At 40.9% G+C, this 21,881-nt stretch overlaps 1 protein-coding gene across 1 annotated transcript; it reads left to right on the top strand.

Moving 5' to 3' along the window:
• The first annotated feature begins 420 nt into the window (after window positions 1-420).
• polm (polymerase (DNA directed), mu) lies at window positions 421-13,838 on the top strand. The gene is made up of 11 exons (XM_081354916.1): window positions 421-1,179; window positions 1,554-1,731; window positions 1,829-1,927; window positions 2,007-2,177; window positions 2,406-2,477; window positions 2,622-2,742; window positions 10,865-10,997; window positions 11,166-11,268; window positions 11,378-11,608; window positions 12,189-12,272; window positions 13,460-13,838. The coding sequence occupies exons 1-11, from the start codon at window positions 1,007-1,009 to the stop codon at window positions 13,544-13,546; spliced, it is 1,452 nt and encodes a 483-aa protein (XP_081211042.1). The 5' UTR covers window positions 421-1,006; the 3' UTR covers window positions 13,547-13,838.
• The last annotated feature ends 8,043 nt before the right edge of the window (window positions 13,839-21,881 follow it).

The following is a 21,881-nucleotide window of genomic DNA, read 5'->3' as shown; positions in this document are numbered from 1 at the left end:
TTTTATATGAAAAAATATTAAATATTTATATTATTTCAATTCACGTATGTTATAAGAATCTAATATGATCATCATCGTCGATAAAGAGAAATAGGACTAAACCATAAATACATATTCCTCTCAAATCAACTAAATAAAATTTTAACAAACATGACCATGCAAGTTTTATTTCAAGGTCACACCCCCTCCCTTTCACGTGATTGTTTGTTATTGTTTTAGAATCGAGAATGACTTGGTATTGTACAAGCATTTGAGGATCAAGGAAAACTTTCTAGGCATTTCAGATTCATTGTTTTATTTATGTTTTATTTTAATTCGTAGTTAAGTTAATGTGGTAATTATGCCTGCACCCAGTCGGAACTGTTTATGAGTGCACCAACATGTGCATCACTCAAAATATACCCCCTGTGTAACTTACATGAGATACGAGATTCCGAGAGGTGTCGCCTATGTCCCGAAAACCTGAACTGAATTCTGGACTTTATTTTTTTTAGACGTTTCTGAACAACCCCATTGTCGTTTACATTTGTTATTTAAAATGCGTGATACGTTGCTACATAATTAGAAATCCGGTGCAGCGATCCGTTTCTAGTAATCACAAATGGCTGTGATTGGTCCATCCTCACCGACGCTGAAAAAAGTAACAGAAACCACGTGATAACACCACATCCTTTCGCTGCGGTTATGACACTATTCACCTGAAAATGTATAAAGAGAAACGTACTTTCTTTATAGCAGTTTCATTTAAACGTAGTAAGTGTGAAGGGTCAAAACACAATACTTATTATTTTTGTCCACCGAGACCAATTAAAGACAAATTTCGGGTCACTAATGCGCGCACTTAATCATGAAAATTAAAAGAAAATCCTTCTGTGACTCACACGTGACATCTTTTCCCTCAATCTTGTGAAAATGCAGAGGGTTGGATTAAACCTGATCTGTGGTGGTAGATGAGGTGGTTAAAATTGGCAGAAGGGGATCCAAAGTGTTTACTCTAGTCTAGACTATGATCCCATTAAAACGCAGGAAAGTATCTCTAACTGTTAGCCAACAGAATGACATCTGTAAATTTCCCCATGTTTCTATATTCATCTTGGAGAGAAAGATGGGAACATCTAGAAGAGCATTTCTTACACGACTAGGACGGAGCAAAGGATTTCTTATTAAAGAAACTTACAGGTATGTTTACACTACGAACCGTCGTCAATTTATCATGGTATTGCCACAGTTCTTTTTTTTTTTTTGTTCCATAAAACACAGGTTATTAATCTGTTATACAGATAAAATTGGATTAAATAATACACACTGTTGTGCATTACTATAGTGAGTAGAAATATATAAGTAATGTAACTTAATTTAACTAATTTTAGGTATGGAATATACATTTTTCAGTGTATAAATTGGGTGTTTATAAATGATAGATGGCTTTTAAATTTTAGGATGGGTCCTTCACACGAGGATGATCATATTTGGGGGTCCGTGGCATCTTAAAGATTGAAACCCCTGCCATGATAGATAACTTTTGGACTAGCCCAGTTTGTTTTCTTCTACAGTTCCTCCATCACACATATTGTGTCAGAAAACAACAGTGGAGATGAACTGCAGGCCTGGCTGGACAACCAAACTGGACCAGACACTTCCAGTTCTGTCCATTTGTTAGATATCAAGTGGTTTACGGAGAGCATGGAGGCAGGACATCCCGTTACTGTTCAGGACAGACACACATTACAGGTACAAGGGCAGATATCACTTGCTGGATCTGCTTTTATGGACACATTACTTTAAAAAGAGCAAATTAACTAAGTATGTAAATGTAAATGTTTTGCAGGTTAACCCACAACCCAACATAGACCCGACTGCAGTGATGATGAAAAGTTATGCCTGTCAAAGACGGACACCTTTGAAACACCACAATTCATTTCTAACAGTGAGTTATTTGATGTCTCAACTGCTTTCTGTTTATTCACTGCCAAAGATGAGTAGTTATTTGACACTCTGTCCTGTAGGATGCTCTTGAAATCTTGTCTCAAAATGCCGAATATAATGACAATGAAGGACGGAGCGTCGCTTTTAGACGGGCAGCTTCAGTCCTAAAGGCACTTCCCTATCGAGTGAAGAACATGGAGGATCTGAGGTCTTTGCCCTGCCTGGGTGACCATTCACAGAGGGTTATTAAGGTGACAATTATGCTTTCTTGTAGCCTGAAGGGAAAGTTCACCCAAAAATGAAAATTCTGTCATTATTTACTCGCCCTCAAGTTGTTCCAAAAGCGTATAAAATTCTTTGTTCTGCTGAAGAAGAACCATTGCCTTTGTCGCTTTGGATAAAAGTGTCTGCTAAAGAACTCCTCTCAAAAATCCATATTGTCTAGATATATCTGTTAAGAAACTTATTTCACCATTTAGGAGATTTTAGAAGATGGATCATCAAGAGAAGTGGAGTCAACAAGACAATCAGATCAATTTCAGGCCATGAAGGTAATGATGGGTTTATGTTAAAAAATAGCATACTTTAATACTACTCAAACTGTTCTGAATATTGGCATCTGCCATTATAAATGAAATGCCTGATTTTTTCGTACCTTTAGTTTGTGAATTATGAAGTCGCAACCTTTTCTGCAGGCACTAACTGGTATTTTTGGGGTGGGTGTGCGGACGGCAGATCGCTGGTTTAGAGAGGGATTGCGATCTCCTGATGATTTGGTTCGCACAGGACAACAGTTGAACCGTGCACAGCAAGCGGGTACTGCATTTCAATGTGCTACATTTTTGTAATTATATTCATAAATATAGAAATATTTTTATCAAACAACCTATATAGTGTATATATATATATATATATATATGTGTGTGTGTGTGTGTGTGTGTGTGTGTGTGTGTGTGTGTGTTTGTTTTGAAAAACATTTGATTGATCTTATATACACTCACTGGCCACTTTATTAGGTACACCTTCCTAGTGCCATCAGAGTTTCCTTAATTTTTCACTGCAAAAAATTCAACAAGGTGCTGGAAACTTTCCTAATTTTGGTCCATATTGACATGAGAGCATCACACAGTTGCTGCAGATCCATGATGCGAATCTCCCGTTCCAGCACATCCCAAAGGTGCTCTATTGGATTGAGATCTGGTGACTGGACTATGAACTCATTGTCATGTTCAAGAAACCAGTTTGAGATGATTTGAGCTTTGTGACATGGAGTGTTATCCTGCTGGAAGTTGATACACTGTGGGCATAAAGGGATGGACATGGTCAGCAACAACACTCAGGTCGGCTGTGGAGTTTAATGATGCTCAATTGGTACTAAGAGGTCCAAAGTTTGCCAAGAAAATATCCATTACAGCAGCAGCAGCCTGAACCACTGATACAAGACAGGATGATCCATGCTTTCATGTTGTTTAAACTCTGACCCGAACATCTGAACATCCCACCAGAAATCCAGACTCATCAGACCAGGCAACGTTTTCTAATCTTCTATTGTCCAGTTTTGGTGAGTCTGTGTGAATTGTAGCTTCAGTCTTCAGTTCTTATCTGACAGGAGCGACACCGGTGTGTGTCTTCTGCTGCTGGAGCTCTTCTGCTTCAAGGTTTGACGTGTTGTGTGTTCAGAGATGCTCTTCTGCACCTCGGTTGTAACGAGAGCTTATTTGAGTCACTGGTGTCTTTCTATCAGCTGAACCAGTCTGGCCGTTCTCCTCTGACCTCTGGCATCAACAAGGCATTTTCTGATCATCAACAGAACTGCCATTCACTGGATATTTTCTGTTTTTCGGTCCATACTCTATAAACTCTAGAGATGGTTGTGTGTGAAAATCGTACTCGGTTACTAACGTAACCTCGGTTCTCTCTAGAAGAGGGAACGAGTACTGCGTTTTATCAAAACGCTACGGGAAAAGTCTCTTTTCACGAAACACTGAAGCAAAAAATTATCCTTTAATTTTCATATATGTAAAACGCGTTGCGGCAGCAGCAGACAGCTATGGCGAGACGGCTTGCTCGCTCATTGGCTGCTCTGCGGCAACTGCTTAAGCCTATCGAGCGAGGCCTGGGATGACATCAGGCCAATGAGGGCGCTTCGCAGTACTCGTTCCCTCTTCTAGAGAGAACCGAGGTTACGTTAGTAACCGAGTACGTTCTCTTACGAGAGTCCTCTCGTACTGCGTTTTATCAAAACGCTACGGGAACCCCTTGCAAAACGCCGTGCGTGCTGGGATAAAAACACTGATCACCGGAAGCTTTTTCAGGCATACAGTGCATAATCACCAGATTGACTCACACAGAGTCAGGGAATAAGGGTGAGAGCCTTAAATCCCTAAATTTTAGCGTCGTAGAAAAACATGTCCACAGACGCAAGTATAATCATCACATAGACAGGGTAGGGAACCTGAACTAATGTGGAAAATGTAGGTCTTACACAGTTCTGCCCAAGATAGTCGGTAGCGCATAGCGCATGAGTTTCAGCGGTCTGACTAGACGGCTGAACGGATTACACCGACAAAAGCTTAGCCTGCAAGGCGGGAACCTCTAGGTTATAAAACCTGATAAATGTAGACGGCGAGGCCCAACCTGCCGCCGTACATATATCCTGTAGGGAAATCCCGCTGGACCAAGCCCACGAAGAAGCAACGCTTCTCGTAGAGTGCGCTCTGACTCCCAAAGGGCATGGAATGCCCTTGGCAGTATAAGCCAGCGCTATGGCGTCAACTATCCATCTGGATAGACTTTGTTTCGAAACAGCCATTCCTTTGGAACGTCCGCTGAACGAGACAAAGAGCTGCTCTGTCTGTCTGAAGACAGCAGAGCGGGACATATAAGCTCTTAAAGCCCTAACAGGGCAAAGAAAACTCGAGTCCCCTTCCTCACTCGATGCCGGCAGGGCAGCCAGGGATATAACCTGAGCCCGAAAAGGCGTGTTGAGGGATTTCGGCACATAGCCATGCTTAGGTTTGAGTATGACTTTAGAGTCATTAGGACCAAACTCCAAGCACGCCGGGCTCACAGAGAGCGCGTGCAGGTCGCCTATGCGCTTCACTGAAGCGAGAGCCATCAAAAACACTGTTTTGAAAGACAAATGTTTGAGGCTAATAGACTGGATAGGCTCGAAAGGGGCACCTTTCATGGCCGCTAGGACCGTAGAAAGGTCCCACAAAGGAACTGAAGGAGGTCTGGGTGGATTCAGTCTCCTAGCTCCCCTGAGGAAGCGGATGACTAAATCATTCCTTCCCAGCGACTGACCCAGCGTTGAACCAAAGAACGCTGAAATAGCCGCCACATACACTTTGAGCGTGGAAGGGGATCTGCCCTTATCCAACAGCTCTTGTAGGAAGGAGAGAACCTCCGTTACCTCACATTCGAGGGGTGAAATGCTCCGAGCTGCACACCAGCCGGAGAAAACCGACCACTTCGAAGCATAAAGCCGCCGTGTCGACGGTGCTCTAGCCTGAGTGATGGTATTCACGACTCCCTCTGTGAGACCAACGGGTATCCGTTGAGCACCCACACATGAAGGGACCACAGTTCCGGGTGTGGGTGCCAAATCGAGCCCCCGGCCTGCGAGAGGAGATCTCTCCTCAACGGCAGCGGCCATGGAGCGATATCTGCCAACTGCATCAGAACTGGGAACCATGTTTGGTTCTCCCAGAACGGAGCTACAAGCAGGACTGGGCATTTCGTTTCCCTGACCCGTTCCAGCACCTGTGGCAGGAGGGAGACGGGGGGAAAAGCGTATAACGGGCAGCGCGGCCACCTCCGGGACAGCGCGCTGTCGGTCTTTGAAAAGAACGCGGGGCAGTGCGCGTTTTCGCGGGACGCGAAAAGGTCCACCTCCGCTCTGCCGAATCTCTCCCACAACAGCCGGACTGTTTGTGGGTGTAGAGACCATTCGCCCGGGGGAACATTGTTCCTGGACAGTCTGTCTGGGCCCACATTCTGAAGCCCAGGTACATGCACTGCTCTCAGCGAGCGTAAGTTGTGCTGAGCCCATAGTAGGAGGCGTTTCGCCAGCCTGTACAGGGATATGGATTTCAGACCGCCCTGGCGATTTATGTAGGACACCACAGCCATGTTGTCCGAACGGACTATGACGTGTTCGTCCTTGATGCGGGGACAAAAACGTGTCATCGCGTTGTGCACTGCCAGCATTTCTAGGCAGTTTATGTGTAGGAGCTTTTCTCGTTCCGACCACAGGCCGAAGAACGGTCTGCCCTCGAGCAGAGCTCCCCATCCCGAGGTGGATGCGTCTGTCGACACCATCCTCACTCTCGAGGAAGTCCCCAGGCTTACACCTGATTGGTACCAGTCGTCCGCCGTCCAAGGCGCCAGGGCTGAAACACAGCTCTGATCGACCTTGAGGCGTAATCGACCGGTCGCCCACGCTCTGCGCGGTACCCGCGTTTTCAACCAGAACTGCAGCGGGCGCATGCGGAGCAAGCCCAGCCGGAGAACTGACGATGCTGAAGCCATGAGACCCAGCATCTTTTGAAACTTCCTGAGCGGGGTGACAGCGCCGCGGCGGAAAGACCTCGCCGCGCGCTGAATGATCAACACGCGCTGTGGTGACAGCCGCGCTGTCATAGACTGTGAGTCCAGAACGACGCCCAGAAACAAAATCGTTTGACTGGGGTTCAATGAACTCTTTGTCCAGTTGACTGTGATACCAAGATTCTCGAGGTGATCGAGTAAAATGGTTCTGTGCTCCACGAGCTGTGATCGTGATTGAGCTAGGATCAACCAGTCGTCCAAATAGTTCAGCACTCGCATGCCTCTGAGTCTGAGAGGAGCGAGCGCTGCGTCCATGCATTTCGTAAATGTACGGGGTGCTAGGGACAAGCCGAATGGCAGGACTGTATACTGGTATGTCTGACCCTCGAAGGCGAATCTCAAGTATCGCCTGTGGTGTGACGCTATTTGTATTTGAAAATACGCGTCCTTCAGATCTATTGACATGAACCAGTCTTCTCGGCGAACATGCGCGAGAATTTTGCTGGTTGTGAGCATTTTGAAACTGCGTTTCACCAATACTCTGTTCAACCGTCTTAGATCCAGTATGGGTCTGATACCGCCGTCCTTTTTGGGGACTAGAAAGTATCTGCTGTATAGCCCCCCTTCGCTTAGAGCTGGGGGAACGCGCTCTATCGCCCCTTTGCTTATCAGTTTTGATATTTCGGCTCGAAGTAGGTGAGCTACTTCCAACGAGACCGTAGTTTCGACGCGCGCTATGAAGCGGGGAGGGCGTCGACAAAACTGTAGCGAGAAGCCTCTCTTTATAATGCCTAGCACCCAGTCCGAAACCCCTGGGAGCGCTGCCCATGCTTCTGCATGGCTGGCTAGGGGCTGGATACGGAGCGCACTCTGATCGCCGTGCGACAGAGGTGCTTCGGGGGATACAAACATAGGCGTTATGCCTGTGGCATTTGAGGCGGGGCGCGCGCTTAATACAGCGGGCGAGACGCTCGTCCTCGACCTTACTACAGTGCTTAGCTGAGTGAGGGAGGACTGAGAAAGTCTCATAGGACCCATGTGAGCGAGTAGATGTGGGCTGGGAGCGGGCACATTTACTGCTTTGGGCGCGGCGTCTGCCTGAGCAGAGCGCGCGCTCACAGTTCTCGTTTTTACAGAGAGCCTGTGATGTGTTAGACATAGTGTTCGTGGGCACTGGGAAGTGGGCACTCTCACTATGCTGGAAGCGCAACCGACCTGAGTCGATTTTATGTGCGCGGGCCCTACGTGTAGGGCTGTGCTTATGTGTAGTGATGGGCACTGAGGAGTGGGCATCGAGACTACATTTATAGCACCATCGGCCGTGGCCGGGACACCAGAAAATACACTCTTTTCGAGATTTATCTGGGTAGCCGTGAGAACGGCTTTTGTGTGCAGGCAAGCGGGCGGCAGTGCAGGCTTGCTCTCTGCAGAAAACACTGGAACAGTCGCAAACCTTGGGACTGAAACAGCGGGGCGCTTGGGTGGGAGGCCGGCCGCAACGGGACTCACACACCTGCGCTTTCCCAGGCTTGCTAGGACTTCTTCGGCACTTCCGGTTTTACCACAACCCTCGATCGCGGCCCGCGCGAAGAGGGGCGCCGGGCGCTGGACCGAGAGCGGGGCCTCGAGCTGCGCTGTTGTGGCTGCTGCGAAGAGGCGGCCGAAGGCGGGGGCTGAGGCTGAGAGCTCCGCGGGGTCCGTTTGTCACGAACCGCTGCAGAACCGGAGCGCTTCGGTAGGAAGTGCTTGAAGGCTTGAGACGCTTTCTGGGCCTCGGTAAATCTCTCCACGAGCTCGGAGAGAGAAGAACCAAAAAGGCCGGTGGAAGACAGCGGGGCATCGAGAAACGCAGTGCGCTCGGAATCGGCCATCTCCGTGAGCGTCAGCCATAAGTGCCTCTCAGCGACAGTGGCGGAAGCCATACACCGTCCCATGGCTTGTGCGGCGGCTTTAGTAGCTCGGAGCGTGAGATCTGAAGCGCTCCTTAAATCCGCGATGCAGATAGCGTCCCAGGTCCCATCTCGTCCAGCTTACGGAGGAGATCACCCTGGTAAATCTGCAGCGTAGCCATGGTGTGTAGCGATGACGCGGCCTGCCCAGCGGCGGAGAAGATTCGCGCGAGCAGCGTCGACGTCATGCGGCAGGCTCTGGAAGGCAACACCGGTTTAGTCCGCCGTCCAGCAGAGGGCGGGCAAAGGTGGGTCGCTATCGCCTGTTCCACCGGCGGAAGAGAGAGGTAGCCTCGGTCACTGGCATTATCCAGAGAGGAAAATGCGGGTGACACAGATGAGCGCGTCCGCGCAGAGTAGGGCGCGTTCCAAGCCTTCGCAACTTCTTCGTGTAACTCAGGAAGAAAAGGAGCGGGCTTAGATTCTGGAGAAGTGCGCTCACCAGGGAGGAAACTACCATCCAGCCGGGTTCGAGAGGGGGGCTCCGGTGCAGACCACTCGAGGCCGAGGCTCGCCGCGGCCAGTGCGAGTACCCGCATGAGCTCCGTCTCAATGTTGGCTCTCGTTGAGGGCTTGCGGGCAGGAGGCGCGAGATCCTCAAAGCTCGCCCAATCCTCGCTGCCTGAAGCTAGCAGAGAGCAGGAATCCTTCTCCCCCGACGCGGCCTCTGAACCGACTTCCTCTGATGAAGCGGCGGCAGACTGCGGGCGCTGAGCATCAGGAAGTGATTCGAGAGAGGCCGGTGAAGCTGGCGGGCGAACCGGCGAGCTTGGTCGGGCTGGAGCGGGTTCCGGGACCCGCTGCGAGCGGCGCTTTTTACGGCGCGGCATCGCGGCGGTGAATGCAGGCTTGGAAAAGGATGCCAGGCGAGTCCTCAGAGTCACCATCGGCAAAAGCTCGCAGTGAGGGCATCCGCCGTCAGCGAGCGCGAGCGCTGCATGGTCCTCACCCAGGCAGGAAACACAGATGACGTGCTTGTCTCCCTCGGTGAGTGGGGCTCGGCACGAGCCGCAGGAAGGCATCTTGAAAAAGACGCAGCTCTCTTAGGGGTGAGTGTTGCGAAGAACACACACACACACACACAGAAAAGCAATAATATGAAAAGGATATAGGCGTCGGAAAGCGCAGCAGGTACGGCTGTAGAAGGCGGCGTTGGCCAGCGGCTTCGAGGGCTCGTCCCGCTGATGTGCTTGCTTCAACGACGCTGCTTCCGTGATCCAGCGATGCGTGCGCTTCGCTGAAGAGATTAAAATCAAGTGAGTCAGCCTTCTCGAGCTCCTTTTATAGAGGTAAGCCACGCCCGTTTCGGCGGGAAGTGGCGAGGAGGGCGCGAAGCGCCCTCATTGGCCTGATGTCATCCCAGGCCTCGCTCGATAGGCTTAAGCAGTTGCCGCAGAGCAGCCAATGAGCGAGCAAGCCGTCTCGCCATAGCTGTCTGCTGCTGCCGCAACGCGTTTTACATATATGAAAATTAAAGGATAATTTTTTGCTTCAGTGTTTCGTGAAAAGAGACTTTTCCCGTAGCGTTTTAATAAAACGCAGTACGAGAGGACTCTCGTAAGAGAACCCAGTGGATCAGCAGTTTCTGAAATGCCCAGAGCAGTCCGTCTGACACCAACAACAATGACACGTTCAAAGTCTCTTAAATCACCTTTCTTCTCCATTCTGATGCTCAGCTTGAACTTCAGCAGAACGTCTTGACCATGTGATTGGCTGATTAGATATTTGTGTTAAAGGGATAGTTCACTTTGAAATTAATTTTGGTATGTTTTAGCTTACCTCAAGGGCATCCAAGATGTAGGTGTCTTTGTTTCCGCAGTAGTTTCATTTTTGATATTTTTAGGTCAAACCGTTCTTGTCTGTCAGTCTTATAATGTAGGTCTATGGTCACTGTCTCAAAGAGCATGCACAGAGAATGTGTACTTACGATGGGGAATTGTTTAATTTGGACTTCTCTGTGCATGCTCTTTGAGGTGGTGACCATAGACCTGCATTATAAGACTGACAGACAAGAACGGTTTGACCTAAAAATATCAAAAATGAAACTACTGCGGAAACAAAGACGCCTACATCTTGGATGCCCTTGAGGTAAGCTAAAACATACCAAAATTTTATTTCAAAGTGAACTATCCCTTTAATAAGCAGTTGAACAGGTGTACCTAATAAAGTGGCCGGTGAGTGTACTGTATGTATATATATTTATGAGTGTATATACCTAATAAATATACCTATATTTATATTTAAGTGTGTGTCCATGTTAAGTATATATATTTTTTTATTAATAAATATACAAATATTGAAACAATTTGCATCTATAAGTCTACAAATAAATTAGAAGAAGATTTAGCACTGGTTAATGAGTTATTATGTGGTTCTTAAAAAAACCCTGAAATGGACGATCTAGAATTTGAAATGACCTCTGACCTCATCACTTTCAGGTGTCCAGTATTACGACGACCTCCAGAAACCCGTCACTAAGGCGGAGGCTGATGTCATCAGTGATATCGTAGAGAAAGCTGTGCGCGCTGTGCTGCCCGGAGCGCAGATCAGGCTCATGGGAGGGTTCAGGAGGTCAGATACTGAATCTTCAAAGCATTTTTGAGCATTTACCTGAGTATACTGTATGTATGCAGGTAAAGTTTGATTTACTATATAAATAGAGCGGTGTGATTTAATATATTTGACATTTTGTGACAATATAAACAATCAAGCAGTTGAGATTCACTATATATATTTCAGGGGGAAAGAAGTCGGTCATGATGTGGACTTTCTCATAACGCATCCAGAAGAAGGGAAAGAGGAAGGACTGATGCCTAAAATCACAAACTGGCTGGAGGAGCAGGTACTTGTGATGTTCTTTGAATAATTGGACGATCAAATCCATTCCTTGTGTCTGTTTGGTGTTGTAAATCATGTAATATCTTTACAGAGTAACATGTATTTTTCCTCAGGGTTTACTGCTGTATCAGAAGACGACCAGAAACTCTTATCTGGAAAAGATGGACGGCCCAGCTAGAGCTCCTAATAACATGGATCGCTTTGAGAGATGCTTTTCCATATTTAAGCTTCAGACAGGAAGTGAAAGAGCCAGTGTGTCCGGCTGGAGAGCTGTACGGGTAGATCTGGTGGTCAGTCCCTACAGCCAGTTTGCCTTCGCTACTCTCGGATGGACCGGGTCTAAGGTGTGTTGCTTCCTCACTTCCAAAGGATTAAATCGTTTTGAGAATTTCACTATTATTTATTTCTATTATGTTTTGTTTGCCTACAGTTAGTTTTATTGGTTGAGTAGTTTGAAAACAAACACTTTTAGTAGTACTTTTAAACACTAAATACTTTAATTTTTAAATACATTTAGTAATTTTCATATATTTTTAATTTTCATATGTATGTATATATATATATATATATATATACATACATACATACATACATACATACAATACATATATATATATACATACATACACATATATATATATATATATATATATATATATATATATATATATATATATATATATATATTTCAACATTTTTATTGGTTTTTGTCATAAAATATGTCTATATAGTATAGATTTTATACATAAGTAAGTTTAAATAAATAAATAAGTTTAAGTTTTGTACATTTTATTTTACTTTATTTCAGTTAAAGTTCATTTTACTTTGTAACAAAATGTATCATCAGGCTGATTAATGTGAATGTTTGACGGCGTCGTCACACTCGCAGTGTTTTGAGGTCATGATGGGCTGTTTGTTCTGCAGCTGTTTGAGAGGGAGTTGAGACGCTGGGCTGGGCAAGAGAAGCACATGTCTTTGAGCAGTCACGCACTGTACGACAGCAAACAGGTGAGCCACTAAAAGTACATCAATAGTTATAGTATGTTAAAGTGCCCCTATTATGCTTTTCAAGATATTACCTTTTATGTAGTGTGTGATATAGCTGGTAGTAAATGTAAAATAGGGTTATTGACTCCTAAAAGAACCAATTCTGAACTGCCTGAAACATGTCGTCAGTGATTCCAGTCTTACTTCTTGCATGACCCTACGTAGGTTTGTAACAGATTTGCATAATGCCAGCCTATGGTCTCAACTGGCTGCTCGCGAACAACGCCTGCTTTGACTCTCAAACACTGTAGTTGTAGCTGAGACTGGAAGAGTTTGGTTTGTGTTGTCGTCATGTAGAGGAGACGCTGTTTTCTGCGCTGCGAAATCAGGAGCTGAATACAGATATGGTAATGGACTTGCTTACGACACGCACTGTAAGCTTTCGACCAATCAAAACAAACTGAACCATCTGACCAATCAGAGCAGAGTAGACCAATCACAACAGACTAAGTCATCTGACCAATCAGAGCAGAGTAGACCAATCACAACAGACTGGGCCATAGCAACCACACAGAACACCCTAGCAACACCATAGCAACCACCCAGAATATCCTAGCAACCGCTTAGCAACACCCTAGCAACCACCCAGAATACCATAGCAACCGCCTAGCAACAACATAGCAATCACCCGGAACGCCCTTGCAAACGCCTTGCAACGCCTTAGCAACCACCCATAATACCCTAGCAACACCATAGCAACCACCCAGAATACTTTAGCAATCGCCCTGAACACCCTAGCAACCACCCTAAATACCCTAGCAACAACATAGCAACCACCTAGCAACACCAATCAGAGCAGAGCAGGCTCTCAGAAAGGCGGGGTTTAGAGAGACTGAATCCTTTATTGAACCGTGTGAGAAATGTGCTGATACTGCTATGTATATTATGAGAAAATTCAAGTGTTTCTTTTTTTCCCTTGGATGCATGTAAACTTACTGCGGGAGACTCCAAAACAAAATTAGGAGTCTTTAAAAGAGCATATAAGGGCACTTTAACATATTCTGTGTAATTTGACTTAAAATACTTTTTGGCTAATATATTGTACAATATATAGGTTTTATAAGTCAACATTAAATGTTTAACTGTAAAAATGCTCAACACTTTGCTTAAAGAAAGCTACATTTACATCTCTCTGTAAAATTGTACAGAATCAATACCTCAGAGCAAAGACGGAAGAGGAGATTTTTGCCTTTCTGGGTCTGGAGTTTATTCCTCCATCCGAGCGCAACGCCTGAATCCAGTCTATCTCCGCTTATCTCTACTAATGTGCCAGTGCTTCATCACAGAGCCGGATATACTTTAGATTTTACCTGCCAGTTATGATCAGATCACGTTTCACATGTAAACGTTTATAAGATGTGCAAATGTTTTGCAATCATCCTAGTTTTGCACTATAGTTTAAGGTTTTAACGTGGTTCTCCGTAAATAAGGTACAGTAATGAGAAATAATAATTCTCTTTTATCAGACACTTGAATGTTTATAAGATGTTGTTCTTATTTTATACTTTTTAATTAAATATTTTAATGAAAATGTGTCAGTATACATTATTTCCATGTTAGCGCTGCATTAATTTGACGTTGTCTTTGGATAAATGACCATTGGTGGCTTTAATGTAACATCTTCACTGGCACATTGGTTTTGACTTGATTTTATCGTCTTAGCTGCTGGTGTGATTGTCTACAATTTAAATATACTTTAATTTTGATAAAGTTGCATATACTAAACCTATAAATGACATTTACGGAGATGCATGGGCAAGGGAGGCTCTCAGCTTGTCAGTGAGAATATTTGATGCATGTACACATCATATATGCAGATGTGTTTGTGGTTAGATGATGCCTGACATTATTCTAACCTCCTTTTTATGCACCTGGTTCATTTTGACCCGCTTTTCCCAACCGCCAAACTTCTTAACATGCGCATTATATATTTTAAAACATTTTCTCGAATACTGGGGGAAAACAGACTACATAACTAAAAAATTAAACACACATTAAATTCAGCAGCCATTTTGTTTTTCTGGCATTGCAACCTACTTAACATAAGGATATTTATTAAAAAGAAACATGCTAACATTTCTTTTTATGACAAAATTTACGTGAAATGATGTCAACTTTAAAACTCACCAGATCTTTTGTGAATCTTGTTGACCTTCATGAAGGCTGAGTTCAGTAGTTTTTAAATGTTTTCATAATTATCTGTTGACAAACAGTAAAAACAGCTGTTAAACCTATTTTTAAAAAGTCTATTTTTTCAATTAACCTCTTCCTTCTGTCAATGCTTAGTAGATAGTGAATATATTTCAGTTTTTCATTTAATATACAGTACTGTTTAAAAGGTTTGGGGTCAGTAAGATTTTTTAATAATTCAGCAAGGATGCATTATATTGATCAAAATAAAGATTTCTTAAGGATCATGTGACTCTGAAGACTGGAGTAATGATGCTGAAAATTCAGCTTTAAATCACAGGAATAAATTACATTTTAAAATATATTCTAATATAAAACAGTTATTTTAAATTGTAATAATATTTCACAATATTATTCTTTTTACTGTATTTTTGATCGAATAAATGAAGCCTTGGTGAGGATAAGAGACTTCTTTCGAAAACATGAAAAAATCTTTCTGTCCCCAACAGTATTTTAATACTGATCATCCAATTTATTTGGAAGAGGAAATGTTGCCGTTTTACCAGCTAGCGTCAGGTGAAATGAGACGTGTTTAGTCTGGCGTCTCCTCCAGTATATAAACAGACGTCTCTGTCTCTGCGGGGGATCTTTCAAGGATAAATTCACCTTTCTTTCAGTGTTAATGCAGCAGCATTTATTTAGGCTTTACAAAATAATCAAATGTGCTTGAGAGAATTAATCCATGATACATTTGTCTAGAGTGCAAATAAATATTATGGAGACACAGTAAAATCCCCGTAAAAAAACGGTAATATTCCGGCAGCTGGGGTGCCAGAAAAAAAAAGAAAAAAAAAACAGAAATTTCCATGACATTTACATGTTTTTCATGTAATTTTACACAAGAAATGTACATTTGCAGTCTATTTCTGTAATTTGCCGAGTTTTTTTTTTTTACCACATTTCAAAAATACATGAAAAATCTGTAAAATAAAACCGTAAAATTCCGTAAAACTAGAAAAAAAAACAGTTTTTTTACAGTGTAAATAAGAAAAAAGCTGCTGTGCTTACAGTATATTCAAATTAATAATCTGCTTATTTGAAAACACAAAATAGCCACAAGTCAAACCAAATATGTTTATAATAATAATTGTAATGCAACTGGTGTGGAAACTGTTTTCTCTGAGATAAATTATTAATGTTGACGTCTCTTACCTGTATTTTTCTCTTTCCCAATACAATTTCTCACTCAAAGTATTTAACTTTTTCTTAAAGGGACGGTTCACGTAAAAATGAAAATTCTGTCATCATTTCCTCACACTCAAGTTGTTCCAAACCTGTATGAGTTTCTTTCTTCTGTTGAACACAAAAGAAGATATTTTGACGAATAACCAAACAGTTAATTGACTATTTTCCCTTTTTACAATGGAAGTCAATGGCTACCGTCAACTAGTTATCGACATTCTTCAAAATATCTTCTTTTGTGTTCAACTGAGGAAAGAAACTCATACAGGTTTGGAACAACTTGAGGATGAGTAAATGATGACAGTATTTAAATTTTTTGGTGAACTGTCCCTTTTAGACAAGATAGTATGGCAATGCTCCAGTACAGTTTCTAAAAACCCCAGAGCACAGTGTAAATAAATATAATGTATGAAAATTATAATAAGTCAGTTGTTTTACTATTTGATATCATCACTGTGTTTTTGTAAGGGGCGAGAAATCTCCTTGTTCCTTGAAAACTCATGTTTTGAGTTTCATCTCATATTCTTTGCCTAGTCTTTTTTTATGACATTTTGTTTTGATGTCCCATCATGTCACAAAAGTGTGTATAATACACTAATGGACAGTGTGAAACACTATATTGTTTTATTTCTGATGGCTGTTGGTTTGCATTGCTCTTTAAGTGGCGTGTCTTCAGGTTTGACAGGACATAAACCGGTGTGTCTCATTTTATCTACCTTTAAGTTGTATTTTATGGCGGTTTGAAACCGGCAGACACCTTCTGCTAACAACATAATTGACCTCTAAATGTCATTTTAACTTCAAAGGGCACGTCTAGGTTCACACCTCACATCAGCCTTTACATTACACTCTTAACAGGAAAAGGAAAGGCCCAAATGTAGCGTTCCCTCCTCCCTTGTCTTTCTCGGCGAGGACGCTCCTTTCAGTCAAGTGTCCATGATGTGAAAGCATTCACAAACATGGTGATCTGGCCCCGGCTCTTCAGTGGTGTGTGTCGTAAGAGACGGGGTGGGTGGGTTTCGGCAGTTATGCTCAATAGGGCTTAATGCCTCCTTCACACTTCCCCTCCCCGGTTCCAGGTGTGAAACAAAAGTGCTCTGAATGGGCCGCCGGAGCGTCCGGGACACCTCTGGTCTCTCTCTCCTGATCACAGACCTGCTTTTCCAACCGGGCCGGTTCCTCGGGTCCATTCCTCTGATTGGAGTCAATGAGGGATTACTGGATGTGTTGCAATCAGGGTGGATGGGATTAACCGGATTAGTGACTTTCATGGACATTCCCTGCATAACAAACGAGACCAGAACACACTATCATGAGGCCGCGTTAAAGTCGTTAAACGTTGTACAATCACAGTTTGAAGTTCTAAAGTGATAATTGATACGTAACATACAATATCACAGAAATGTAACATTTTTTAATTAAATAAACCCAGCTGATATCGGCACACTAAAAGAAGAGCAATTAACAAATATTCTCAACATAAGGGAGAGAGAACAAATTTGCTGTGTATTAAGATTCCAGTAAAATTCAGTTTTTAGCATGATATTTACTAACTATCATATCCTTATATAATATATATAATGGGCAGGCCATTTGGGTATTAACACATTTTAATATTTGCTTTTGCTATACACACACACACACACATATATATATATATGTGTGTGTGTGTGTGTGTGTGTGTATATATATATACACAAACTTTTATGTTAGATACAATTAATATACATATACATTAATAATATATATATATATACACACTCACACACACACACATATATATATATATATATATATAAATATTACATACACAAACTTTTCTGTTAGATGCAATTAAGCAATTTGACAGCACTAATATATATATATAGGGTATATATCAGGTATTTTTAGGTTATGTGTGTGTCATGCATTTATTTATTTATTTTTACAATGTCTGTGATTTATTTAAACTGTATTTATTTATATAATTTTATTGGTATCAGTCTAATTAGGCTAATGTTGGATACTGTCAGCGTTTATATATATATATATATATACATTGATGGCTAAAACTACCACCATACAAAAATTGTTAACTGAAATGAAAATTAAAAACTTAAACTTATTTTATTTTGCCCTCTTTCTCATTTCTCACAACTTAATGTACTAAAATAACTAAAACTGAAATGAAAAGTTATTTAAAAATACATATATTTAGACATTAAGAAGCTAATAAAAATGACAAAACTAATCAAACTTTAAAATCAAAATGAAAACAGAAAATATAAAAATAAAAATTAATTCAAACAAATAAAAACAATATCGATCTCAATGATACTAAAATAACACTGATGTATTTTATTTTATATTGATATGTATATAACATTAAAATGAAAGGACTGTATGTTTACATAAATGTATTTATTTTATTGAAAGCTTTAAATATAAATGTTATTGTTTTGATTTCAATATCAGCATGTTGTAGGCAATAATGTTTCTATAATGATATTTAAATGTGCACATATCTGTCAATGGATGCTCAGCATAAGGGTAAAAGCATGTCCTGATGATTGTGTAGTGGTGTGCCGCTCGTGGTGCCGGTGTTGATTTTGCACAGCTGGTTGTTTGGCCCTCGGGCCCTGCAGCGCTGGAGAGGGACAATACCTGAGCAATAACAGAGCAGCAAACAGCCCTATTAGAGATGAAAGAGCCTCAATGAGGACAATCAAAGGCCCTCACTGCCGGGGGCCATTACTCTGAGAGACTGCCGTCTGTGGACACACACTTAACTGAAGACTCATCAGCACAAATCAATATGAGGACAGAACAGTGTTATGGGTGTTATCCATCAATAAAAAATGCTGTCAGTATCCAACATGAGCCTAGACTGATACCAGTGAGTTCAAGAAATTAAAATAAAAGTCAATAAAACTGAATAATTATTTGTCAAAGAAACATTTTATTAAGAGAGGAGAGAATGCTGAAATCATTCAGATAACTTTCTATATTAATAAATGTGAAAAACAGCCACGCTGACACAAAACATAAAGAATACCAGATTTAGTAAATAAATAAATGACACATGACCTAAAAAAAACAACCTGATTTAACTTAAATGACACATAACCTAAAGAATACCACATAGAATAATAAAATAAAAAATGGCACTTAAAAAAACTTTGGAACTTTAATAAATAAATGACAAAAAAAATACACTGAAAAAAAAATGATTTGTTGAATTTAATAAAAAAATGTATCATAAGTGGTTGCATTCAATTAATTTGACCTACATTTAAACAAATGCATTAAGTTGAACTAAAATTTATTAAGTTCAACTTAATGCATTTGTTTAAGGGTAATAAAAAATTGAATGCAACCACTTACGATAAAAAAATTGATTAAATTCAACGAATCATTTTTTTTTCAGTGTGACTGATTTAAAGCTTAAATATATAAATAAATGCATGACACATAACCTAAAAAATGACCTGGTTTAGAACTCAGTCATGCAACTTGTATTCTCGTAAAAGAAAATCTTCTTGGAAGGTTATAAAGAACTTTTCTTTGGCTAAATGGTTCTTCAGCTGCTGTTAAATTATAGGATCTTCAAATCAGTGTTTTGGATTCTGCTTTCTATAAAGCACAAGTAGGTGAATTCAGGTTTTCCCTTTCATATCAATGGCAATAAGTGTCCCAATCACCCTATATTGATGATTTTACTATAAACATTGATATATCAGCTCAGACACATTATAACAGAAGAGTCCCTCTCTCTCACACACACACACTGTAATCTCTGCTTTAATGATAGTGTTAGTGAGATGAGAGGTGGCCCTGCCGTCTCCAACCCCTCCCGTCTGTCATCCATAAAAACAGGCTCCTGTCTGAGTCTGATTCCTCTCTGCTCACACACATCAAAGTCAGCCCCGGGTTTATCACGTATCAGGGCCCGGGGACGGCGGAAACGAGACGGGACCGTCCCCTAACACTGATCCTAGCGGAATATAGAAACTTGCAATACAATTACAGAGAGATCAGTGACAGATAAGAGAGGAATGAGATCGGGTGTTTGTTGAAAGAGAGAGGCAGATAGAAATGAAGATATGATGAGAGAGTGTAAACAAATCATCTGCCCTTTGAACCTTTAAATGGGCTGAAGAGGGAACAATATTGACACATTCAGCAGTCTGAATCATGTTATTCTCATTATTTGATGAGTTGAGATGATGAATGAACATTGTCACTTCTCTGATTTTGTTTGACATCATTGTAAAGGAGCTGCTTCCATTCATAATTTGTAATCGTAATTTAAATATTTCCAAACAACTGAAAAATGCCTTTTCCAGAACACCTAGAAACATATTTAAAGATTTAATGCAAAATATAACTCTCTTTATGGTTTTACAACTATACATAATATTGACTGTTTTTTTTTATGTGATATTTGATAATGAGCATCATTTAGAGACGTTATGATATTTTAATAACCCAGAAACAAAACAAAAATTAAACAATTTCATCAGTTTTAAAATAAATAAATCTGTAGGCCTAACAAAAATGAATAACAAACAAACAAACAAATACCGACAGCCACACTATATTACACATAACCTAAAACGAGCTGATTTAGAAAACAAATAAATACATGCATACAAAGACAACCACACTAAGTCATAAAAATAGCAAATACTTAGACTGTGGCTGTCTTGGTATTTGCTATTTATTTTCTAAATCAGATATTTTTCTATGACAAATAAAAAAAAAAAATTTTTTTTTAGAAAAATAAATATCAAGACAGCCACACTATATGACAAATAACCTAAAAAAAAAATCTAAAAAAATTATTAAATAATACCAAGACAGCCTATATGTCAAATAAGTAAATAACTTAAAAATACCTCATATAGAAAAACAAATAATAAATAAAATACCAAGACAGCCACACTATATGACAAATAACTTTAAAAAATACCTGATTTAGAAGATACATAAATAAATAATAAATACCAAGAAGCCACACTATATGAAAAAAACCTGGTTTAGAAAAATGATTAAATTCATAAATATACCAAGACAGCCACACTATGACAAATAAGAAATAACTTAAAAAATACCTGATTTAGAAAAATAAATAAATACCAAGACTGCAACACTGTACATGCACTGAAAAAAAAATGATTTGTTGAATTTAATCAAAAAAAATGTTATCGTAAGTGGTTGCACACAATTGATTTTAGCTACATTTAAACAAATGCATTAAGTTGAACTAAAATTAAGTTAAACGTAATGCATTTGTTTAAATGTAGGTAAAATCAATTGTGTGCAACCACTTACGATAAAAAAAAATTGATTAAATTCAACGAATCATTTTTTTCAGTGTGTCAAATAACTTAAAAAAAATACCTGATTTAGAATTTATAAATAAATAAACAAATAAATAAATAAAGATTACAAAGAAAGGTTTGCCAGCATCTAGCTAGCAGGTAATAAATCTTCTAGTGAACCTTTGTATGCATAAAATCTCCACCCTCGGCGCCGTCTTTCTGTTTTCTTTCCTTCATTGAGCCCAAAAGGGATCAAACCCTTCAGATCCTTTAGAAACAATAATGGGCCAATCTGTGTGTGTTTTATTTGCTCGTCTGATAATCAAAAGTGTCTGGCGGGATTTGAGATCACGTATTCTTCAATAGTGGGACTGATCAACTTAATCTCAAGCAAGCAGCTGATAAACCAGATCAACTATGCGTAATGATCCCGTTTGGGTGGGTGAATAGATCCAAGAGCCGGCAGTTATCTCCATCAGTAGTTGTTCTCCGCAGACTACTGTCTCCAAACTCGTGTAGTGTTTCTAAAACAGCCCATTAACCTCTACCTGCCACTTCAAAAGAGCCGCATGCTTTGATACCAATACCTGCTGAAGAGGGGTAAACAAGAGCTGAATTACACACGTTTGCAGACATTAAGTGTGTGTGAGAGAGACGCTTGTGTTTGTGACAGAGACAGACACATTTACACTAAAGTTTTGTCCTATTGTTCTATCGGAGAAACTGACAAACAAACAATGAATAAATAAACAAACAAGCTGGTTTGACACAATCATTTTTATTCTATAGACAAAAACAAACAACAACAAAAAAACTAACATTTGTGCTTATTTTTTAAGCAGTAAAAATAAATAAATATATTAAAAAAAAAATGTTCTTACTATGAAATGTTTCA

This window comes from Scardinius erythrophthalmus (genome assembly GCF_964197995.2).
Source record: "Scardinius erythrophthalmus genome assembly, chromosome: 23".
NCBI lineage: Eukaryota > Metazoa > Chordata > Actinopteri > Cypriniformes > Leuciscidae > Scardinius > Scardinius erythrophthalmus.
This window is presented reverse-complemented; position numbering and strand designations above follow the sequence as displayed.